At 34.2% G+C, this 24,414-nt stretch overlaps 2 protein-coding genes across 2 annotated transcripts in view; one reads left to right on the top strand and one right to left on the bottom strand.

Moving 5' to 3' along the window:
- The window catches only part of LOC128211432 (uncharacterized), a 29,447-nt gene extending 16,825 nt beyond the window's left edge, over positions 1-12,622 (bottom strand). Inside the window, exons 1-10 of the mRNA XM_052916220.1 lie at positions 12,563-12,622; positions 11,729-11,864; positions 8,967-9,107; positions 8,361-8,708; positions 7,120-7,196; positions 6,060-6,323; positions 4,569-4,781; positions 3,677-3,704; positions 2,183-2,772; positions 284-392 (exon numbers count right to left, since the gene is read on the bottom strand). Coding sequence (XP_052772180.1) covers positions 284-392; positions 2,183-2,772; positions 3,677-3,704; positions 4,569-4,781; positions 6,060-6,323; positions 7,120-7,196; positions 8,361-8,708; positions 8,967-9,099 — 1,762 coding nt within the window. The 5' untranslated portion in view covers positions 9,100-9,107; positions 11,729-11,864; positions 12,563-12,622. The remainder of the gene's footprint in view (positions 1-283; positions 393-2,182; positions 2,773-3,676; positions 3,705-4,568; positions 4,782-6,059; positions 6,324-7,119; positions 7,197-8,360; positions 8,709-8,966; positions 9,108-11,728; positions 11,865-12,562) is intronic.
- A 261-nt stretch (positions 12,623-12,883) lies between these two features.
- LOC128211427 (uncharacterized) overlaps positions 12,884-24,414 on the top strand; it is a 112,916-nt gene continuing 101,385 nt past the window's right edge. The window contains exon 1 of the mRNA XM_052916206.1: positions 12,884-12,915. Coding sequence (XP_052772166.1) covers position 12,915 — 1 coding nt within the window. The 5' untranslated portion in view covers positions 12,884-12,914. The remainder of the gene's footprint in view (positions 12,916-24,414) is intronic.

Raw genomic sequence — 24,414 nt, 5'->3', positions numbered from 1 at the left:
ATCTGGCCCAACCTTCATGTCAAGATTGATGACCATACGTCCAGGAATTGTTGAGTTATCACTCGGACAAGCTTTGGTCTACTGACGGACCGACCGACATGTGCAAAGCAATATACCCCTCTTCTTCGAAGGGGGGCATAAAAGCACCTATGTTAAAATTCAAATTGAAAATATTTGTACTTTTTTGTTTGTTTTTTTTACATTTTTTTTATTTTGCAAATCTTTAGGGATAAGAAGAATCCCATTTTTACCATCTATTATTTTAGACAAATATTTTACTTACCAACAGACATTGGCGAAAATGCCATGGTTGGAATTTTCAGCTTTTCCACGTGTGTCAGAGATTTGACGATGCAGTTGGAAAACTCTGTTTCACACTTCATGACATCACTCTGAAATGTAACCATTTATTAATGTCAAAAATATTTCACATGTACAAAACCACCAAATCACACTTTGTAAATTCATCTTACAAAAAAATCCTCAGAATCTTCAAAGAAAAGATGTGGCTCAAATCTGTCACAAGTCGTCATATAATACACAATTTCATTCAACGAGTTCAGGAAATATGTTAGTAAGTCTGGCTTTTGCGAGCTTACTAACATATATCCTGGACAAGTTGAAAACAATTTACCACTGTCTTTAAAAATGCTTTTCACGAAATCTAGATGAAAAAGCATGCTTTCCTCTTAAGATTTAGATGGAAGATGTACTATTGTATTGAAATAAAACTTACAAATACAAAATGAAAAAAAAACATACAACTTGCTAGAATATTGCCATTTATCAATTATTTTTGACAATTAATTTGTTAACAAACATGCAAAGTGATATATTTTCTGACAATAGAGCATTATGTTATATTACAAATGTGTAATACAGAAAGATACATGATGGCTATATTACCCCAAAACAAGGTATAGCATGTGAAACAAAAGCAGTCACAGAGACGGGGCGCTCGACTATTCTGCCGCTTTTCAGTGTAAGGATTGAAAAGTTTTGGCAAAACATGCATGGATCACTGCTGGATTAGATCTTAATACAAAACATGATGTGCTGAGATGTTAACATAAATGTGGTTACATGCAAAACCTTAACCAGAATTTCTAAGTCAAATAATAAAAGCCTTTTTTTTGCATAAAATGCAAACTAGAGTTATCTAACTTGGTTAATTAAGTAGGTTGGATGGTTGAGTACCAATGTATCAAGTCTCAATGCAACACCTCAAGTAGTTGCTTATATATTAACCTATGTGTGCTTGCACGCAAAACTTTAGCCAGAATTTTTAAGTCAAATAATAAAGGCCTTTTTTTGCATTAAATGCAAACTAGAGTTATCTAACTTGGTTAATTAAGTAGGTTGGATGGTTGAGTACCATTGTATTAAGTCTCAATGCAATACCTCAAGTAGTTGCTGAAATATTAACCTATGTGTGCTTGCACGCAAAACTTAAGCCAGAATTTTTAAGTCATATAATAAAGGCCTTTTTTTGCATTAAATGCAAACTAGAGTTATCTAACTTGGTTAATTAAGTAGGTTGGATGGTTGGGTACCATTGTATAAAGTCTCATTGCAATACCTCCAGAAGTTGCTGAGATATAAGCCTATGTGTGCTTGCACACAAAACCTTTACCAAGGTGTGACACTGACGCTTGGGTGAGTAGTAGAGCTCTCCTTATTCTTTGATTAGTCAAGCTAAAAATGGAATTCCAACTGTCATAAAGTAAGGCTATGAGTTAAATATCAGAATATTATAATATTGAATGGCATACATACTTAATGTTAAAACTTAAACTGTCACTAACACAGCACACTCAACATGCTTTTGACAATATGTTTCATTAAATGCAAGACAATTATCTGACTTGATAGTTAAGTAAGATGGGTGGTCGAGTTCCAAAACATTAACCAGAATTGAACAAGTTAAACAATAAAGGGCCATAATTTGCATGTTATGCGAAAACAGTTACCTAACTTGATTTATTAAGTTTATTGCAAAGAATAACATGGCTAAAATTACATGCAAAGCCTTTATAAATATCACGCAACCGCTGATGCCAGGTGAGTAGAATAGAGCTCCTATTTGTTGAAATGTAAATCTACAAAAGGAAACTCAGATTAATTCTGCGATATTTGAATAATATTGTTTGAAGAACGCACAGAAGTGTTTTATCAACAATACCTCTGAAAAGGGTTTGTAAATCCCCCACTCTGGAACAACAGTGTGCACAATACGTTGTTTGCCTTTTATTTTCCCAGGTTCTGTGTCACAAACCTCTCCGACTTCAAAACCTTTCTCAGCTTTTAGTTTTTCCTTTGCCCTTTTTGACAGATCCTTCCCGGCTTCAGCGTTAATAGCATTAGCAATGCTACAACCTAGTACATCTTTAATTGCAGGGATGCAAATACATTCTGCTGGGGCATCAACCACATTGCATTGATAAAAGTTGACCTGGATGCCTTGCGGTGTATAAAATGTTTTGAAACACCGTAAAGATGACTGTCTTTTGGGTCTAGCTCCTTCAAAATGAGAAGCAGTTAAAGGTGAAAAGGTTGAACTGTGGCTGCTTGATGTGTTTCCATTAAGATTCATACTTTTCATATCTAAACTTACACGGCTACCTGATGCAACCGAGCTTAGTGCAAATTGCGTTTCGTGGTCTTCTGCTTGTTTAGGACTACTGGGAGTCAGTCTTCTATTTGTAATATGACTTATTTTTCTTCTAACACATTCAGCTGATGCACTGTCTGTGTAGATTGTAGATGTTTTTGCTGTAACAAACAACATAAAAAAAATATTACTGCATTTACTTTTCTGCCTAATTATGATTTGTGATCTATATACATCACAGTAACATGTTAATTCCCTTTCTGAACAAGTGGAAGACGAAATAAAATCTGCCTGTAATAAACGAACACATCCATCAATTTTTTTATAAGACTGGTTTTGTTGATGCCTAAGTGTTCAGCCTATGCAAAAAATAAGGGCTATCCTTTACAAGTATTAATACCTATCATCATGAACAGTAATCTTAAAATCAAATTATTATAACAATGAACTTAAGAAATAGGGCAGGTATCCATAAAAAAATCATATTAAAGTCATATCCGAACTTATTTCCATTTCCTACTTTAAAGTATCTCATCGGTCTCATGATAATATAAATTCATTATGATGTTCAAAAAACTTTATTTTCACAGACATCTATCAATGAATCAAAGTTCTTTTATGTAAGAAACAAATATGACTTTTTTTCATTTGAGTGTTATTATTTTAGAAATTGACTTAAGTTAGGAAGTAAATTAAAGCTGCACTCTCACAGATTGCACGTTTTGACTAATTTTTTATTTTTTGTGTTGGAACGAGCCAATTTTTGTGAAAATGCATGGAAACCAGTTATACCTGTATCAGACTGCTGACAAAAAATTAGATCGCAAATTTTATGTTAAAGTTCAATTATTTTTTTAAACCGTTACTAATGGTTTAAGTCATAAAACATTAATTTTTGAACGGAAATATGAAAATCTACGATCTGATCTTTTGTCAGCAATCTTTTATCAATGGTTTACAGATATTTTCGCAAAATTTTGCTCTGTCCAAACAATAAAACAGTTGTAAAAACGGTCTGTGAGAGTGCAGCTTTAAGATGTTTTAGGAATACCAGTCCAGACATACCAGATGTCCTCTCAGCTTTTTTGAACTCCTGAAGTATATAATTATCAATGTTAGATTAACAGAATATGGCATGCATTAAAAACCACCAAATTATTAGTACTAACTCTAAGTACAAAACCTATAGTTTTGTTTGAAGACATTTTATATTGTCGATTATATATTATATTATGATATTAAATTTTTCATTCAAGTTTTAGGAAGGGGCATTTTTACAGGTAAAATCAGTCAAATTACACTGCAATGTACTAACACCACAAAGAGACAAAACTAAAATCTATAAAGAGCATCACTTCAAATATAGTATAAAAAATATTTAAAATTTAGGCTTTGATTGTGTGTAAAAATAAAATTTAAATATTGGGCCCATTGTTCTTAACCTTGTTAAGTTAACAACATGATTAATGACATTGTTGTTAACTTTTAAAAGGGAATAATTTGATGATATGCTAATATATTTATATACAGTTGTCTCAAATCTTGTTAGAAAAACAGCAGAAAACAAGTGTATCCATTAAACTTCTAAGGCAGTAATGATTTTTACAACAATAAAATTTACAACTTCGACAAATTTCTGAACAGTGTGTACTAAAAGCGCCACATTTGCTGCCAAATGTCTATTTTTTCTGTTGAATCATTCCAATGTTCTTTTGCTACATACTTGTGAAGCTGTTTTAGACATCCTGTAAGGTATTAATAGTTTTTGAACTTGTTTGAATTACTGTTCAAACCATTACTCTTTCATTTTTTTTCCGTATTGCCACGCATATCATGCATTGTTATTAGGTTCTAGTCTTCCATATAAATTTGTAGTTTCAATTGATTTACAGGGAATATTTTTTTCAATATGAAAACTGACTCCTAACTGAGAACGAACTCTTTAACAGTATCATACCTCATAAATTGTCCTGGGATCTAAGTCATATATTACAAATGTGACAGTTTTGATGGTTCCATTTGACTGAAACATTTGCACTGACTCAAACATCTGTTCTGCTATGATCTTCACTGGATAACCAACCCCATCACCAATGGCGGGAAATGCTACTGAAGTCAGTCCAAGTTTTTCAGCTTGTTGAAGACATTTTGTGACAAAATCATTAAGAGCCTAAAATGACAAGTTAAATATATTTACCCATAATCAAACTTACTAAAAGATTCACTATTAGCACATAAAATATGTACATAACAATTTATATAATATATTGCATACATGCCATATCCCCCGTTGAGGGGAAAAATCCCCTTGGATCATCAGGATTTATTAAGAATGTTATAGAAATTTCTATTCATTCAAATGTATATAAGTTTGGGAATAAACAAAATTCTTATAGAAATTGAGAGAAAGATCTTCTGTAGTATATTCTGGAACATTCTTATTTTGTTTTTAAGCCTAATGGGCAAATGTCTCTGTTCTTGGGAGGAGAGTAAATTAGCTTCTCTTAAAGCTTCACCAGTGCTAGAACATTTTAAATTATTCATTATTATTCTGAAAGTGTTGTTTGATAAAAAATAGTGCTTATATAGTTTGTCCAATATTTCATGTTGATTTAATTCTGTGGCCATTAAAAATTGCAGGATCAGTGAAGGTATTTTGAAATTAGGACATGATTTCATATTCTAATTTGAATTTTATTTGATTTTTTTGCAAATCGGTTAATAAATAATTTGTTGTTTTTTAAACTGTGTTACTGGTGTCACTTCTCTGTTGAGTATAGTGATCTAAACAAAATAAACACAAACAAGAGACGTTCGTCAAATATAACATGCATACATGTACCCCCCTTGAAATAAAACCATTTCCCTATATATTTTAATTAAAGAGACATAGACCCTTTATCTCCAAAAGATATATGAAGCTACGTCTTCAATTAAGCAACCTATACAACAAGTTTCATCTTTGCAAGTCATTCCAAATTTAAGATATTGAGCAGAAACCATTTTTCTATTTTAAGTAGCCATGACCCCCCCCCCCCCCCCCCCCCCCCAAAGAGTTATCATTACCCATCAATGTTAAGTAAATTTTAATTAGCAGAAAACATTCTTCTATAATTTCTAATACACCAAGTTTCATCACTATCCAATAATGCTTGTTAAAGTTGTTAAGCGGAAACCACTTAACATTTCTAGTAGTTCAGCAAATTGAACTTGAATCTACAAACCCTGAAAAAATCTCAAGGAAGGTCTTTGAATAAGTGACCTTAATACACCAGGTTTCATCACATTCAACCCATACCAACTAAAGTTATTGAGCAGAAACTACCTGTCTGCTCATCCATTTACATGACATACCTTTGTTTTTGGAAAACTGGCTAAAAAATCTCAACAAAACACAGAAATCAAACATCACTTGATTGGGACAATATAAATTGTAGAATATACTTACGTCTCGACAAAATTCTTCTACAGATTTGAGTCCATACTCTAGGTACTTGTATTGATCAGAAGACAGAGCACCTACAAATACATATTTGCAATGCAGATCACCGCTTCCTTCAAAAGTGGCTATTTCACCAAACTTCAATTTTCTGCCTTTATACTTTGAGTTCAAATCTCTCTGCAGCTGACCCTTGCTTTTTCGTTGAATAGCTCCAACTAATCCGATACTAGTGTAAAGGTCTGGCCTGATGGTACAAACAAGGACATCAGCCTGGAAACACAACAAGAGGGCCCTGAATTGCTCACCAGATAATCAATGGGATTTGTTTTTTTCATGCAATGCATTATGATAGCTCAGTCTAAATTGAATGCTCTACCCATAAAATGTACACAATCACAAATATAATGGATGCAGGTTAGATATAGTTTACATAAAAACAGAAAGTAAAGGACCACTACATCAGGCTACATACCAAATATCAAGGGTCTTAAAATTTACCATGTAAGTAAATAAAAGTCCTGGGACCTCAGGAGTGGGGCAAGAGTTCACCCCAGGGACATATTTGGTTAAGGGCCACAACATGAGTCTGCATTCAAAATATCAAATGTCTGATTTGCAGTTTCAGAGAAGATTTTCAAAATATATCTATATAAATTTATCACCTCAGGAAAAGGCTAGATTTGACACCAGGAACTTTATTTGTACAACATTGGTAAACGACCACTACATGAGGCTATATACTAAACATCAAGGGTCTGCACCTTGCGATTTCAGAGTAGAAGATTTTCAAAATTTTACTATATAATTATATGAACACCTAAGACTGCTTGATTGGGTCCAGCTTTGACCCCAGTGACATTATATAATCTGAACAATCTTGGTAAAACACCACTAAATGAGGCTACACATAAAAAATCATGGTCTGGGCCTTTTGGTTTCAAAGAAGATTTTTTTAAGTTTATTAATATGGATGACGGACGACTGACATACTATAGGCCAATTACAATTAGATATGCGAAAATAAAACAATAATCCAATTTCATCAATACATCCACAAATTACTTACTGTGTTGTCTTCTAGGCGACCTTGAATAACATTAATATTTAGCGTTGGACTTGTGGTGACTGGTTTACTCAAAGAACCTGAATAGTATCAATATAGATACATGAATAGAGGTGGTTTTTTTTAAGAAATCACTTAAACCTGTTAATATAACATAAGATAAATGATTGGTTATAATTTGGCTTAGGGTATTGGGAGGTCATCTTATGAATGTGTGTATCGTACAATTGCTTTTTTTAAAATTTATATTTCTGAATAATTATTTTATTTATTTCCAAACTTAGAGTTTAATTAGGCAAACACTTTTTTTGCAAGTAAAAAACAACAAAAAGAATGTAACGGTCCGCTGTATAGGTGGCGGATTAGTGTAACGGTCCGCTGTAGGCGGCGGATGTGCGTTCATAATAACGGTCCGTTAAAACGGAAGTACGTTCAAACCGGATGTAAACTTGGTTGGTAATATGCAAATTAGCAAAGCCCGGGATCGGTGAGAATAGAGAAGTTAGTGTATAAAATTATAAAGACCAGTGGACCCCTTCAGGGTCGAGCATGCTTTTCCCTGAATGGATCTGTTGGCCTTGTTTGGCTCGCACGTTATAAGAATACATAAATGCAGTACGCCTGTCTTTTGATCTTACAATGTAGTATATTTAGTCCTCTGCTTGTTTAGACAGGATCTTATTTAAAATTCATCTGGTTAAGAAATACTGAGATCAGTTTGCAGTATTATAGAATGATTGTACAGGTTTTGGGCTGTCACGAGCAGATGGCAAAATGCAGTCAGAGCTTCTTTTGTTTTGTTTGGAAAATGACAGAAATTCTTGATCTTATGACATTCTCATGTACGCTTTTTGATAAGGTACTTTGTATTGACCCTAATGTGTTACTAAACTAAGATATAGCAGTCACTTAACCTTCAAAATCATCTTGCTCTTTACCTTTTAAACAGCTTTTGATGAAGATTTTTTTAGAACCATTCATGTGCTTCCCTTTAATGCAGACAGTCTTTCTGTGATGTTTTCACTAATGATAATGGAGTGAATGAGTGGTTTTGTCCTTAACAATGATGACAGGTTTGATTATTTTATTTTAATTTTTAACAATTTAAATCCATTAGGGAAGAACTTCTCCCTCCACAGTGGAAACATCTCCTTATTTTTCAAATGGAGAGAAGTCACTTCTTCCTAAGTTTGGATGTAGGATGAGCCCTGACTTTGAATACAAATATTTATGTAAAGTTATACCTCTTTCAATACTGGTTCCAGACCTTCCCAAGTTGTCTTCACAATGTTTCTTTGCAATATTGAAACTATCAGGTGTATTTGCACAGATAATCACAGTGCCCAATTTCCTGCTCTTGGTGTTATGGGCAAAACGTTTCAATGAAGCTACCAGGAGAAAAAGGAGAGCATCCGTATCCCAAACCTTATGATGACCTAGCCCCAAACCAATAGTGGAATAATCTTTGTTAACTTCATTGAAGAGTCGGTCAAGTTTTGCAGCTAATACTGTGTGGTTGTTTGGCTCTTTTGTTCCAGGAATTGGAAGCTGTGATATAATTTGACCTGGAGTGGTTTTCATATGCTTTGTTTCTGTAATTTAATATGAACTATCAATGTATTGACACTAATAACAGGTTATATCTGTGGTGACTTACATACAGTAGAAGTTCCCTGGTATGAAGAGTGAATAAAGCAGTTTCACTTACTCAGCTATGAAAAGATATACATAGCATAACACGTATTTGTTGTTCTGGTATACATAGTAAGATAGTAAACTATATGTAGGTCAATTTTTTTTAAAACTCCTTAAAAAATGACATAAAATTATATGTTAAACATTTTCATTACCTGTTTGTCTGTCTGATTCAAACCAGTCAACAATTACATCTGGATTTGACTCACTGACTGTACCATTAAACAATTGAAGTGTAAGTGACCTGTCAATGGTCCATTCCAAGCAGTATGGTCCTGAGGAAGCCATTGGTTTGGCTGGTAAATAGGAAATAAAGTCAAGTATATTTAACATACTTTTTCATAATAATTTCAATGACAGAATAGCCGTGCGTTACGTGCGTCAAAATAGAAACAATAAATCATCTGCATAAACTTGAATTATCTCAAACTAAATTAAATATTTTTGAATATGGTCACAAATATATAAAATCAGGGCTTCTAAAAGTTTAAAACCTCAATGGGTCTGGGCTTATTTTCATATAAGGTTCATACAAGATTCAGTCATATTTATAGGGTATTCAAACATTTCAGCCACAGTTTGAAGGTACTTTGACGCGACCAGCATAGACGCAAACGTGCTTAACACAGTAGTTGCAGGTAAGCCAGCCAAGAGTAAAATGGGATCTAAAGGCATTTGACTGACCAATTTAATTACAATACATTGCCATGCATCTTTAATCTGTATAACGCTCGGGCTTGGACGTCACAAAGTGTACCGTTTGATTCGCAGCTGACACATTTAAAAACATGTATTATTACGTAAAACTTATATAGGTGTTTGTTTTGATTGTTGTTGATTGGACTTACATTATGCAAAATAAATAACAATGGATAATTGCAGATACATTAATGTAAGGATTAATGAAATAAGTATTGAAACCTGCAATTTAGCCTGCATATACTGTAATGTTCCTGGAATCATGTAGTCCGGAGCCCAAAAATTAACATTTTTGTTTTAGTGATATTTGTAAAGTATTTGATTGTTTTACGAGTTCAGCTGTTTTCTTATAACATTTAGGATGTTTTGTGTATTTAATATTAAAGTCATGGTTAAATTAGTATAAGATTGATATGAAAGAAGTTATATTTAAATGGTTTCTATTTTTTCTAAAGACTAATGAACTTGACACCCCTTGTCTGTAATGTAAGATATATATATATATATATATGATGGTTTCACCCATAGGGTTTGTTAAAATGGATCATTCTGTTTTGGTCACCTGATGTAAGGGTATATAAGCAAAAAAAGGCATAGAAATGATTAGTTTGTGTCTCTATGCCGATGTGAGAACATCAAGTTAATATATAGGGAAGTTTTGAAGTATCTTTTTGTACTGTTTAGGACAGATCTGAACTATTGGAGACTAGGAGAATGTAAGTGAAGCATTGCAATACAGCTTCTAGTTTCCAGGTTTGGACATCCGTGGGGTTTCTTTTTGACCTCTTTGTAAGCCTGGATCATTGTGATACAGACGGGATGGTTTGATTCCCCCCACGCTATACAATTAGGACTGCAGGTTATATATAGATATATTGTGAGATTTGTTTATAAGCGTTTTGTATGCTGGTCCTGTTGAAGTTATAGCATTGGTGTTGTAGTGTTTCTTGTTGTGCGTTCTTGGTTTTGGGATAATTAAACATTGATTCTTGAACCATAGTAATTATTTCTAATCTTTTGATTTTGTAAGCAATCATTGTTAATGGCTTGTATATATTACTGATTTCATACTTAATTTTTGGGACAATGCAGTCTGAGAATAGGTCTGTTGTTAAATTTAAGGTAACGTGTCCGAGCTAGCTAGGAGTGAAAACATTACGCAAACCCTAATTGTAAGGGAAAAGTAATTTTTATTTCGTACATTAATAAAATAATACGGCAAGCAATATCCAAAATATTTTGCATTTAAAAGGCAGGTAGATGTGTCTCCTGTGATCTACCACGTGTTTGGACCGATAACAAGTGCTTGCCGATAAAAAGATATCTGTCAATTAGAAGATATCTTATAACTCATCATAGCATAACACAGCTGATGGTCGCATTAATCTTATGATTGTGATCTTGTTACTTGAATTGGGGTGTGAATGACAAACAAGGTTTGAGTAATACAATTTTTTAATGACTTTTTGAGCCGTTTTGGATCAAAAATAGAAGAAAACAAACAAACAAATTTCAGATAATTTTTTTAACCATTTTCTGTTTCTGAAATCGGTCTTGCATGGTCAAAATCAGTCTAGACTGCAAAAACTGGCGGTTTTTAGAGCTGAGCTGCATCAAATCATTCACGCTTAGCATAATGATTTAAACCAATCTAGAAATTTAAAGATTGTTAAAAATGCTTAGAGTTGAGATTTTACTTTTATTCTGTTTCAATTCAATCTCTTTGTTAAGTTAGGTGTTAAAGGTTCCCGTTTTCCGGTCAGACCCATTTTGAACATCCAACCTTAATTATGTTATTGCAACTTGACAACAGTGTCAGTGTGTGTATACCACGTGATAAATTACATTATATATGCTACGTCGGAAGTCAACATTTTGCATAATGAAGACGTAAAACAAAGATAACATTTCTTTTACTACACGATTTTAAATGAAACAAAGGGCAGTCTATGCCACTTAAAGTGCCTCGCCTTGGTTTTATTATCAAGATTAATAAGGTGATTAGTTTCTTCAAATTCTTCGACAAACCTTTTTTCCAAAATAATGTTTTGACAGTGCTCTGTCAGACGGCCATTTTGTAAAAAGGTTTGTCGAAGTGTTTTAAGAAACCAAACCAGTATGGATACAGTTTTAAGTGTGGAAATGAAATTCAGAGACAACCTTACCTGAATGAAACAGTTACGACCTATCAATCTTAACAAAACTTAAATTGCCTTACCTCTGTATGAAGTGTGCACCAAGCTTAGTTGAATATATATCCAAGTTTGTAGTCACATTCTGTCCATCATGCAATTAGCACTAGTGTTGAAACTTGAATTGGTGGAAGAGATCAAAGACAAGCATTGTTAAGGGCCCTAAAGTAAAATACAAGGTGTGTTCATAATGCAATTTTGGTCATAATTCAGAAAAATATCAATATTAAATTATTTGGAAAATGTAAAATATATCAACCACTCCTCTATTATCATGAATTTTCTAACACTTTATTTCTTTTTTTTTATAGGTAAAATCTAAGGTTTATTTTGCCTTTTGCCCATCTATTTTTTCCTGCTATCGATATTGAAGCACTCAGTTGCCATTTGGTGGGGGGGGGGGGGAGAAAAATTGTATTGATCGCCCATTTGTTCCGGAGTATGACATCAGACAAAATAATGAGCTTTTAGGGGTATCTTTAAAATTATATATTCATTAATTATATAGTGTATTGAATATTGTACATGAAATAGACAGAATTTAGTAAATAAGGTACACAAGGCCCCAGTATTATTTGAATTAAATAAATATTTATTATGCATGCTATTGGTATTTCATTTTGTGAAATCAACATTGCTAATGACAGAAAGTAAATGCATTAGTCCATTTTTCATAAATCGCATCAGTCCATTTTTCATAAATCGAAAGCGAAAGTAGAAATTTCAGTGATTTAAGATGCAATGCTTAGTGATTGTTTAGTTTTTTCTACAAAATAAACTTCCACATTTTCACATTGAATTAAAATCGAAAATAAGTTTGACTGATGCTATGCAAAAGTCACAAACGAACAGATACATACCTTCAAAAGAGGAAGTGGAATTCTAGTCTAGTTTTTCGTTTTCGGCGAAGTCACGTGACCGCTAGATACGCATGCGCATTGAGACTCATATTGCTGGGCTCGTCGGCCGGAGTACTTTCGATTTAGATTTTCAATGAACGGAAAAACTGTGGTTTAGGTGAGAAATCTGACGTATTTTATAGCTAAACTGTAATTTATATTTAAAGTTATGCACACTGTTATTTTGATGTGAAATGTCACTCCACAAGGGAATCATAAATCGATGATTATTTTGCCAACGACGCAAAACTCTAATATTACTTCCTGGTAATTGGGCCCTGTCATTAGCGTCACCAACATTGGAGGATCACTGAGTATGTCAGTTATGATTATCCATTGATGACAAATATATACTGATTCTTAGAGGAAACTTACAAGCTCGGTTATGTTTCGTAAATGATAAATAATACCTGAATAAAGTATCTGATAAATGTGAATAAATTAAAAAAAACCTGATGTACTTTCGATTTAGAAAATTCTTCAGATGAGTTTCTGGCTTCTTGGAAGTCAGTGTCAGTAAATTAAGATTATTGTGTTTATTAAAAAGTGGCAGATAAGGAATATATGTCATTATTTTATTTTCGCCATCATCCTCATCATCATTAACAGCAGCAGCACAGCAGAAGCAACAGCAACATTATATGACCATCATCATCAGCATCTTTGTTATCATTATACCTGTTGTTTAATTATGTTTGTTAAACACCAATATTGAAGTTTGAATTTTAGCAAAAATATAATTTAATATCCAAACATTTTAGCAGAGAATCAATATATACATTTTGTAAATCAATAGAATAAATATGTCCAGGTGTAAAAGTAGTTTCTTAAGAATTAAATTTATTTCATAAAATGTCACTCAAAGAACATTAAATCAGCAATTAATGTGTGCAGGTCATCGGTAAACCAACTACTAATTTTTATATCAGTATAAAATCTATTTCATAAAATATGTCACTTATGCAACAGTCAATTGTAACCACGGCCCCCCATGTCTGGGGGTATACCGGGGATAGTCGGGGAAATGGCCCGTGTTTTTACCTTTCAGGTGGCCCCGCAGTGCCAGGTGAATGCGGTGGTTTTGTCTTCAAGCAAAATATAGCGGGAAATGTGCTTTACCTAGGATCCCTTGGGTGTGGGGGCATTTGGCGGGAATTTTACCAGCGGTTCATCCCCGCAGGTCGGGGATTTTACCTGGGGTTGGCTGGACCGAAAGTCAAAGTCCCCGCTTTTCCCCGGACCTGGGGGTTACAATTGACTGGTGCATTAGAAAACATTTAATCAGCCTTGCATGCAGGTTATAAGTAAACTAAACTTCATGTATACTCATAATATTAATACCAGTACTATGAAAAGGTACCGGCGCAAAAAAACAACATCTTGCATCTTGGGGGACTTGAACATCTTGCATTCTTACTTGTAAATCTTGTTATTTTGAATCCATAATTTTTATTTGGGCATCGGTATTGCTAGCTTTGTGAATTTCTTCTTGTATTTTATCTGTTCCAAAGTGACATACAAAGTTTCTTTATGCATATATATATGTGCGTATGTATATTTTCTGATTTACTTGGCAGTCAATTATTAATTTGATCTTTTAATCTCTGATTTAATTTTGTTAAATATTCCAATTTGAGCTACTTTTTGCCATCTTTATAGCTTACTTTCTGACTAACTTTCTTTCCTTGCTTAGTTTTCCAATATTGAGCATGGATGACAAATGTGAGCAAGCATCGGTATTATATAATATTGCATAAGGGGTCCGCATTTAGCATGCATGATGCAATACGTCAAAATAAGAGTGTTTCATATTATAGCACCAGGTGACTCTGCACTAACAATGTCTGTAATTACTGTAATTTTCCTAAACTAGTTTTTATAAACAGAACAGTCTCAAGTTGCTTCTTGTTGAATGTTTCTGTCCAGTTCCTTATAACTATTCGAACTAGCGCACTCACAAAAACAGAGCTGTTTTACAGTGGGCCTAAAAAACAACATTTGGTTCGGGGTAACCCGACCCTACCTACGGAATAGGCGCTGACCCTACCGTTTGTATAGTAAATTTGAAAAAAAAATGAAAAACTAAAAAAAAGAAGAAAAAAAAATGCTTTTTAATATGTGGTTTAAAACCTTAAATGCTTATACAGAATATAACTAACACCATTCTCCAATGATGAGAATTACATTCTTTTATAAAGCCTTATAAAAAAAAGCCTTATAAAAAAATAATAATAAAAGCCTACCTACATTTACCCTACCTATTTTTGAAAAGGATGTTACCCTAACCAAACAATTATTATACCCCCACAAACAAAGTTTGAGGGAGTATATAGGAGTGAGCTTGTCGGTCGGTCTGTCGGTTTTCATGGTTTCCGTACAATAACTCATGAAAGGCTAGACAGATTTGAAAATTTTTTGGTACACAGGTGTAACATCAGAAGATACAGGTCAAGTTCGATATTGTGGCTGGTGGGGCCAAGGTCAAGGTTACTGTTACTAAAAATAGAAAAACGGTTTCCGGACGATAACTTATGAATGGCTTGACAGATTTGAAAATTTTTTGGTACACAGGTGTAACATCAGAAGATACAGGTCAAGTTTGATATTGGGGCTGGTGGAGCCAAGGTCAAGGTCACTGTTACTAAATAAAGAAAAACGGTTTCCGGACGATAACTCATGAAAGGCTTGACAGATTTGAACAATTTTTGGTACACAGGTGTAACATCAGAAGGTACAGGTCAAGTTTGATATTGGGGCTGGTGGGGCCAAGGTCAAGGTCACTGTTACTAAAAAAAGAAAAACAGTTTCCGGACGATAACTCATGAAAGGCTAAACGGATTTGAACAATTTTTGGTACACAGGTGTAACATCAGAAGATACAGATCAAGTTCGATATTGGGGCTGGTGGGGTCAAGGTCACTGTGACTAAAAATAGAAAAATGGTTTCCGGACGAAAACTCATGAAAGGCTTGACAGATTTGACCTTTTTTTGGTACACAGGTGTAACATCAGAAGATACAGGTCAAGTTCGATAGATCCTTCAAAAACTAAATGAGCAAATATTTACCTTAAAAGTAATTGACACATGGAAAGATGAACAAACAAAACAAATCCAGCATGCTTCATTTGACCAGATGCCAGTGGAATACCAGCAGAACTTAAGTATGGCATATTTGCCACAGTAGTGCTTACTACAAATATTGACCTGTCAGATGGACTTGTTAATTCGGCTACAGGAACAGTCCCGGGATTTATTCCCAGGTGGATAAGGATGCATTCAAGCCCAAATATGTACTTGTAAAATTTGATGATGATCGTGTTGGAAGAAAAACTTGTGAATGCTCTAGATGTCTTATTCCAGAAGAGATCAGCTAGAGCATCAGCTAGTTTTTCTTGTCAGCAGTGTAACTTCTAAATTACTCAACAGATTTAAATAAAACAATACATGCATGATAAAAGAAGATGCAGTGTGCAGTAACCTTGGAGTTATGGCCTCTTTTCAAAGGAATGGTTTGCCATTCCTGTGTCCAGGCGGCATTTGGGGGTATTCGTCACTCCTGTGACAGCTCTAGTTTTTTTTAGGCCTTGTTACAAAGTGCTTGTTTTCATGTGCTCTCCAGACATTACAAGAAGTGTCTTAATGATTTGTGACAGATTATCTAAACTCTGGAATTTACTTTGAAAAAAAAAATGAATGGAATGTAGCATCAAGCAAGATGACAGATAAAACTACTGTTGCTCAGGCCCCAATTTCTCGAAACTTCGTAAGTCCCTTATAACAGGATTAAGCTAATCTCACTATTTTTGTTGTTCTATAAAATGTGTTATATTTACTACTTTAAGAATTTTTAGAAATTATGTAGGAATAATCTGTATGATTATCAGAATGATCCATTTTTCATTTATCAAAATCCATTTTCAGTATGTATTCTGGCTAATTGATATAAGCGACTTAAGCCTGTTAAGCTTAAGAAGTTTCGAGAAATTTAGAAGTCAGAAAGCAATATGTAAATGTCAGAAAGTAAAATGTACAAGTACAAGTCAGAACGTTAGATGTATTTTTTGCTTCTTTACCCTTTATTGCTCATCAAAGTTTATATGGAGAATATATTAGAGTCACCCTGTGGTTAGTTGGCCAGTTGCAATTTTCTTTATCTGGAGCATAAATCAACTTATGACCATAACTCTGTTTCAGCTTATGACAGAGTTAATGCCCTTTGTCTTTTGATAATCGTAAGGAGCATTGGAACTAAAATATTTAAAGCTGGAACCAAGTTCAGCAAAATAATGTTGATATTTGCTAACATATCATCTTTCATGCTTTGTTGTTGTGTCATTGGTTTATTGACATTATTATGTGATGTTATTAATGTATGGTCAAGATGTCAAAATATTGTCAAGATGTATTGTAGTTCACGTGGTCTAGTGGTTTGGGTGGCATATAGTCTTGTTTTTATCTTGACCTGACCGGCATGGGTTCTCACCCCACAAAAAAAAAAAACTATTTTTATTCTATAGCTGTATTTTTACTGCAATTTCGATGTCATAGAGTAAAATAATGATAAAATAAGTGTTTTTGTATGCATTACCGGGAAAACATTTTAAACTAAAACCTTACTTAGTTAAAGCATGAAAATCATTAGTTTATAAATCAACATTGAATTTTAGGTATTTAGAAAGTTCTGTGATATGAATGCTGTCTGCGTGCTAAATTAAGATCATACTTAGATTATTCTTTTTTTTTTTTGCATTTTGTAATTGCATTTTCTTTTTATCATTCAAGGTTAAGAGAAGCCATTTTGATACATTTACAAAGAAATAAGTTAACATCACTGAAACATAATGGGACTTAATAATATTTTTTGTGTAGAAAAAACGACATAGAAAATGCATTTATGTACATTTTGATCAAAAAGGTGTAAAACGTCACACCTTCGTTAAGGTTTTTGCATGTAACCAGTGAACTTTAAGTCATTATCTCAACAAATACATCATGTATGCCATTGAAACTTTAGATTGTGTTTCAAACTATCTAACCTACTTAGTTAATGAAGTTCACTATTTTGATTTTGACACTGATTATTTATTATTTGACTTGGAAATTCTGGATAAGGTATTGCATGTTAAAGGGACTGTGTCACAGATTGGCACCAAAAAAAGTTTTTTTTCTGTAACGAATCTCAGGACAATTATCTAATAGAATGTACCGTATTTTCTCGACTATAAGGCGATTCGCTTATAAGACGGCCCCCTAACTTTGCCCATGAAATCTGGTGCTTTTTGTTTCGACTCGCTTATAAGACGGGGTCAATTTTTAAGCAAATCTAAAATGCTAAAATTCTTCCTAATGTGTAAAAATGTTCAAGCTCAACGGACAATTATCGAAAATGGCGGTCAACTGTGAGCTCTCTATTTGGAGGTAAGTTAAAAATGAGTACGTAAGTTTGTAGGACAGGTCGTTACTTATCGAAATTGTAATAATTAATCAATAACAACATATGTTTGTTTTAGTTTATTTTTTTATTGAAGACACCAATGAAGTTCTTCGGCAAAATAAATGGCTTCAATAACATAACTGCGAAAAGCCGAGGCATGAATAGGTGTTTGTTTAGCAATAATGCTTTAGGCAATATTGTCCCTTGATTGGCGACAAACATAAAGGATTCATATTCGCATTGTCATTTGTTTGCTTAATCAAATTGACAGTTAGGTACCTACATCTTATTAAGATTCCAATTTATTGATTTGATATATCTGTCAAACTAATTATACTGACACGCGCCATGAGAAAAAATGCAGATATAACGGTACACTGTGTGACGTCAGAGCATGCGCGGTGAAGAGATTTCGTGTTGTTGTTTACTTAATTGCCCCATACTTATATCAGCAGACGATAGACTGGATAGACGAATACCCTATGTAAAATTTAACTGATTTTGACTTGAATCTTTTTTTAATATTTTATCGACTCGCTTATAAGACAGGTCCCCTACTTTGGGGGTAAAAATCGGGACCCAATTTCCCCGGCTTATAGTCGAGAAAATACGGTATTACGCTTTGATATCATAATTGTAAAAACAAGAGCTGTCACAGAGACAGCGCGCTCGACTATTCCGCCGCTTTTCGGTGTATGGATTGAAAAGTTTTGGCGAAACATGCATGGATCACTGTTAAATTAGATTTCAATGCAAAACATGATGTGCTGAGAAATTTACATAAATTTAATTTGAAAATATTTGTGGTACTCAAACTTTAACATAAATTCTAAGTTGTAAAAGGGGCATAATTTTGTCAAAATGCATGATAGAGTTACCTCCTCCTGTGTACAGGTTGGGGGCATGATGGTGAACAAGCGTGCTAAGTTTCAAAGCCAGATGTCAATGGACTTTGAATATATTTGAGGTGGTACGCAAACTTTAACATAAATTCTAAGTCGAAAAAGGGGCATAATTTTGTTAAAATGCTTGATAAAGTTACTTCCTCCTGTGTACAGGTTGGGGGCATGATGGTGAACATGTGTGCAAAGTTTCAAAGCCATATGTCAATTAATGGACTTTGAAAATATTTGAGGTGGTACACAAACTCTTACAAAAACTTTAACATAATTGGTTACGCCGACGCTGACGCCGACACTCGGGTGACTTGGATAGCTCTCCTTATTCTTCGAATTGTCAAGCTAAAAAGTACCAAAATGTAAAAAAAAATTGTGTCGGAGACCGGGTTCGAACCCGCGTTGCCAAAATTTAAGTCCAGCGTCTTACTGAGCTACAAAGGCTTACTCTAATCGGGTGATATAATTAAGCTATACACCTAATATAATAATATCACGTGATAACACCGACTAGCCAATCACACATAAGGAATGAATTCTACCTGATAGACATACCCAGTAATCTTTTTTAATGGAAAAATACGAAATAACTGCTAAACTTAAATAAATTGCAAACTATATGGTACTTAAGTTAGTAAGTTTCAATGCATTGTACACATCGATGCCAAGTTTATGTCAGTTTTCGACAATTTTCTTTTTTTTCCGCTATTTTATCATACATGAGACAGCCCTTTTAAGGCAGACATACATGTAGGGTAATATGTCAGCAACTGCATGGTGTATTGCATTGAGACTGTATACAATGGTTACAACTCAACGATCCAACCTACTTGAATAACCAAGTAAGCTAACTCTATATTGCATATAATATAAATTTTGCCCCTTTATTATTTGACTTAGAAATTCTGGCTTAGGTTTTGCATGTAAGTAGATTTAAGTCAATAACTCCGCAACTACTTGATTTTATGCATTGAAACTTTATACAATCAAGTATAATAACTCTATCTCACATTATATATGCAAGTTGTGCCCCATTTGTTATTTCACTTATGAATACTAGTTAAGGTTTTGCTTATTATCAAATTTTACAATGATCCATGCACGTTTCAACAAAACTTAGCAATTGTTTAACGGAGGAATAGTCGAGCACAGTCTCTGTGACAGCTCTTGTTATTCCAAAAATGCATTGAATATTGAGTAGTCATTTAAATATCCCACGCATGTTTTTAGAGTTTAGCCTGTTGTAATGCAGGGCTTTTTCTGCCCATTTTGGGAAGACTTTAAACATTTTTGGAAAAATTGCATTGCGAAATATGCCGAATTTGGAAAAATTTACAGTTAAAAGAACAAGATTTTCGGTCTCCTGCGAATGAGGAAATTATTAAATATATGTTTCTTTTCCTTTTCAAAAGACCTGAAACGGCTGAAATATCAATCCTTGGTGTGTTAATATCTATTGCAATAAATCATGACAGATAATATATATATATTTCATACTGATCTCTGAATGTGATGAAAACCAATGATTTCTGAATTCAAATATCCCCAAAACTTACCATCACATAATTTATTAGGATGTTGAACGAACCAGTACAGATAAAAAGACTTTCCGAAGATTGGGAAAAATATCATATATTTTGCTTTGGGAATAGGTCCGATAGTCGGGCCGGTCGGCCGGTGGGTACTATAGAAAAAGGTCTGTAATGAGTTTTTGAATATATATATATGAGGACGAATTTTCTGTCCAGCACATTTTTGTTACATCACTAATGGCTTGGTGTCCAACATTTATGAGTTTTTCAAGATGTAATTTTTGTATATCTTATGTTCTATTAATGAAATATGTCACATAAGCTACAAGATAATGAGAGGATAATATAAAAAAAAAACACATGGAAAGTAAATACAGCCATTTAGAAATTTCACTTTGTTTGTGGTGTAACAAGGCCAATATGACAGAAAGATGGCACTATCTGCTTTTATGTGCTGATGTTAAGTTTTTCTGTATTACAGTGTTAGAATTAACTTTTTTAGGTAACTTGCCCAAAGGGCAAGTTACCTGAAAAAATAACTTGCCCCTTCAAAGTGTAAGTTGCCCCCAAGTCGCAAAGCGACTTGGCGCACCTCGCGTAGCGAGGTGCCCTTTACGGCCGGGGGTCTGACGACAATTTGATGCAAAATCCTGCATTATGGCACTCTCCTGGCACTAAAAAAAGCCTTCACAAAAACCCACTTTTTAGCTCACCTGTCACGTAGTGACAAGGTGAGCTTTTGTGATCACTCTTCGTCCGTCGTCCGTCCGTCCGTCCGTCCGTCCGTCCGTCCGTCCGTCCGTCCGTCCGTTCACAATTGCTTGTGAACACAATAGAGGTCACAATTTTGACCTAATCTTTATGAAACTTGGTCAGACTGATCATCTCTATAAAATCTAGGTCAAGTTCGATATTGGGTCATCTGGGGTCAAAAACTAGGTCACTAGGTCAATTAGTAGAAAAACCTTGTGAACACAATAGAGGTCACAATTTTAGCCTAATCTCAATGCAACTTGGTCAGAATGGTCATCTCTATAAAATCTAGGTCAAGTTCGATATTGGGTCATCCGCGGTCAATAATTAGGTCACTAGGTCAATTAGTAGAAAAACCTTGTGAACACAATAGAGGTCACAATTTTAGCCTAATCTCAATGCAACTTGGTCAGAATGATCATCTCTATAAAATGTAGGTCAAGTTCGATATTGGGTCATCCGCGGTCAACAACTAGGTCACTAGGTCAATTAGTACAAAAACCTTGTGAACACAATAGAGGTCACAATTTTAGCCTAATCTCAATGCAACTTGGTCAGAATAATCATCTCTATAAAATCTAGGTCAAGTTCGATATTGGGTCATCCGCAGTCAATAACTAGGTCACTAGGTCAATTATTAGAAAAACCTTGTGAACACAACAGAGGTCACAATTTTGACCTAATCTTTATGAAACTTGGTCAGACTGATCATCTCTATGAAATCTAGGTTAAGTTCGATATTAGGTCATCTGGGGTCAAAAACTAGGTCAGTAGGTCAATTAGTAGAAATACCTTGTGAACACATTAGAGGTCACAATTTTAGCCTAATCTCAATGCAACTTGGTCAGAATGATCATCTCTATAAAATCTAGGTCAAGTTCGATATTGGGTCATCCGCGGTCAATAACTAGGTCACTAGGTCAATTAGTAGAAAAACCTTGTGAACACAATAGAGGTCACAATTTTAGCCTAATCTCAATGCAAATTGGTCAGAATGATCATCGCTGTAAAATGTAGGTCAAGTTTGATATTGGGTCATTCACGGTCAATAACTAGGTCACTAGGTCAATTATTACAAAAACCTTGTGAACACAATAGAGGTCACAATTTTAGCCTAATCTCAATGCAACTTGGTCAGAATGATCATCCTTATAAAATCTATGTCAAGTTTGATATTGGGTCATCCGCGGTCAATAACTAGGTCACTAGGTCAATTATTACAAAAACCTTGTGAACACAATAGAGGTCACAATTTTAGGCTAATCTTAATGCAACTTGGTCAGAATGATCATCTCTATAAAATCTGGGTCAAGTTCGATATTGGGTCATACGCAGTCAATAACTAGGTCACTAGGTCAATTATTAGAAAAACCTTGTGAACAAAATAGAGGTCACAATTTTAGCCTTATCTTAATGAAACTTGGTCAGAATGATCATCTTAACATAAGCTAGGTCAAGTTCCATATTGGGTCAACCCAGGTCAAAAACTAGGTCACTAGGTCAATTAGTAGAAAAACCTTGTGAACACAAAAGAGGTCACAATTTTAGCCTAATCTCAATGCAACTTGGTCAGAATGATCATCTCTATAAAATGTAGGTCAAGTTCGATATTGGGTCATCCGCGGTCAACAACTAGGTCACTAGGTCAATTAGTACAAAAACCTTGTGAACACAATAGAGGTCACAATTTTAGCCTAATCTCAATGCAAGTTGGTCAGAATAATCATCTCTATAAAATCTAGGTCAAGTTCGATATTGGGTCATCCGCAGTCAATAACTAGGTCACTAGGTCAATTATTAGAAAAACCTTGTGAACACAACAGAGGTCACAATTTTGACCTAATCTTTATGAAACTTGGTCAGACTGATCATCTCTATGAAATCTAGGTCAAGTTCGATATTGGGTCATCTGGGGTCAAAAACTAGGTCAGTAGGTCAATTAGTAGAAATACCTTGTGAACACATTAGAGGTCACAATTTTAGCCTAATTTCAATGCAACTTGGTCAGAATGATCATCTCTATAAAATTTAGGTCAAGTTCGATATTGGGTCATCCGCGGTCAATAACTAGGTCACTAGGTCAATTAGTAGAAAAACCTTGTGAACACAATAGAGGTCACAATTTTAGCCTAATCTCAATGCAACTTGGTCAGAATGATCATCGCTATAAAATGTAGGTCAAGTTTGATATTGGGTCATTCACGGTCAATAACTAGGTCACTAGGTCAATTATTACAAAAACCTTGTGAACACAATAGAGGTCACAATTTTAGCCTAATCTCAATGCAACTTGGTCAGAATGATCATCGCTATAAAATGTAGGTCAAGTTTGATATTGGGTCATTCACGGTCAATAACTAGGTCACTAGGTCAATTATTACAAAAACCTTGTGAACACAATAGAGATCACAATTTTAGCCTAATCTCAATGCAACTTGGTCAGAATGATCATCTCTATAAAATCTAGGTCAAGTTCGATATTGGGTCATCTGCGGTCAATAACTAGGTCACTAGGTCAATTACTACAAAAACCTTGTGAACACAATAGAGGTCACAATTTTAGGCTAATCTTAATGCAACTTGGTCAGAATGATCATCTCTATAAAATCTGGGTCAAGTTCGATATTGGGTCATACACAGTCAATAACTAGGTCACTAGGTCAATTATTAGAAAAACCTTGTGAACAAAATAGAGGTCACAATTTTAGCCTTATCTTAATGAAACTTGGTCAGAATGATCATCTTAACATAAGCTAGGTCAAGTTCCATATTGGGTCAACCCAGGTCAAAAACTAGGTCACTAGGTCAATTATTTTTATTTACCGGTGATATTTGAACATAAATGTCTATGTTTGAGAACTTTCAGCTGTTTCATATATCTGATAAATATGATTATCATTTTGCAAGTGCAACTACCGACTCTTAAATAATGTCTATTTGGATTTTCTTGTATCATTCTATTTATGGCAGATATTAATTGTTCTTATTAAGACTTACAATCACATTATATAAATATTTTTGGATTTATTATTGATTTACATAACCATACGTAATTCTACTAAATTTTATTTCCAATTTATAATAATATCTTTTTAGATTTTTTTTTATGAAATTGCCTTTTTAGCTCACCTGTCACTTTGTGACATGGTGAGCTTTTGTGATCGCCTTTTGTCCGTCGTGCGGCGTGCGTCGTCCGT

Source organism: Mya arenaria, chromosome 12 (assembly GCF_026914265.1).
Source record: "Mya arenaria isolate MELC-2E11 chromosome 12, ASM2691426v1".
In the NCBI taxonomy this organism is placed as follows: Eukaryota; Metazoa; Mollusca; class Bivalvia; order Myida; family Myidae; genus Mya; species Mya arenaria.
The sequence above is the reverse complement of the archived record's forward strand: the minus strand, read 5'-3'. Positions and strand labels throughout refer to the sequence as shown.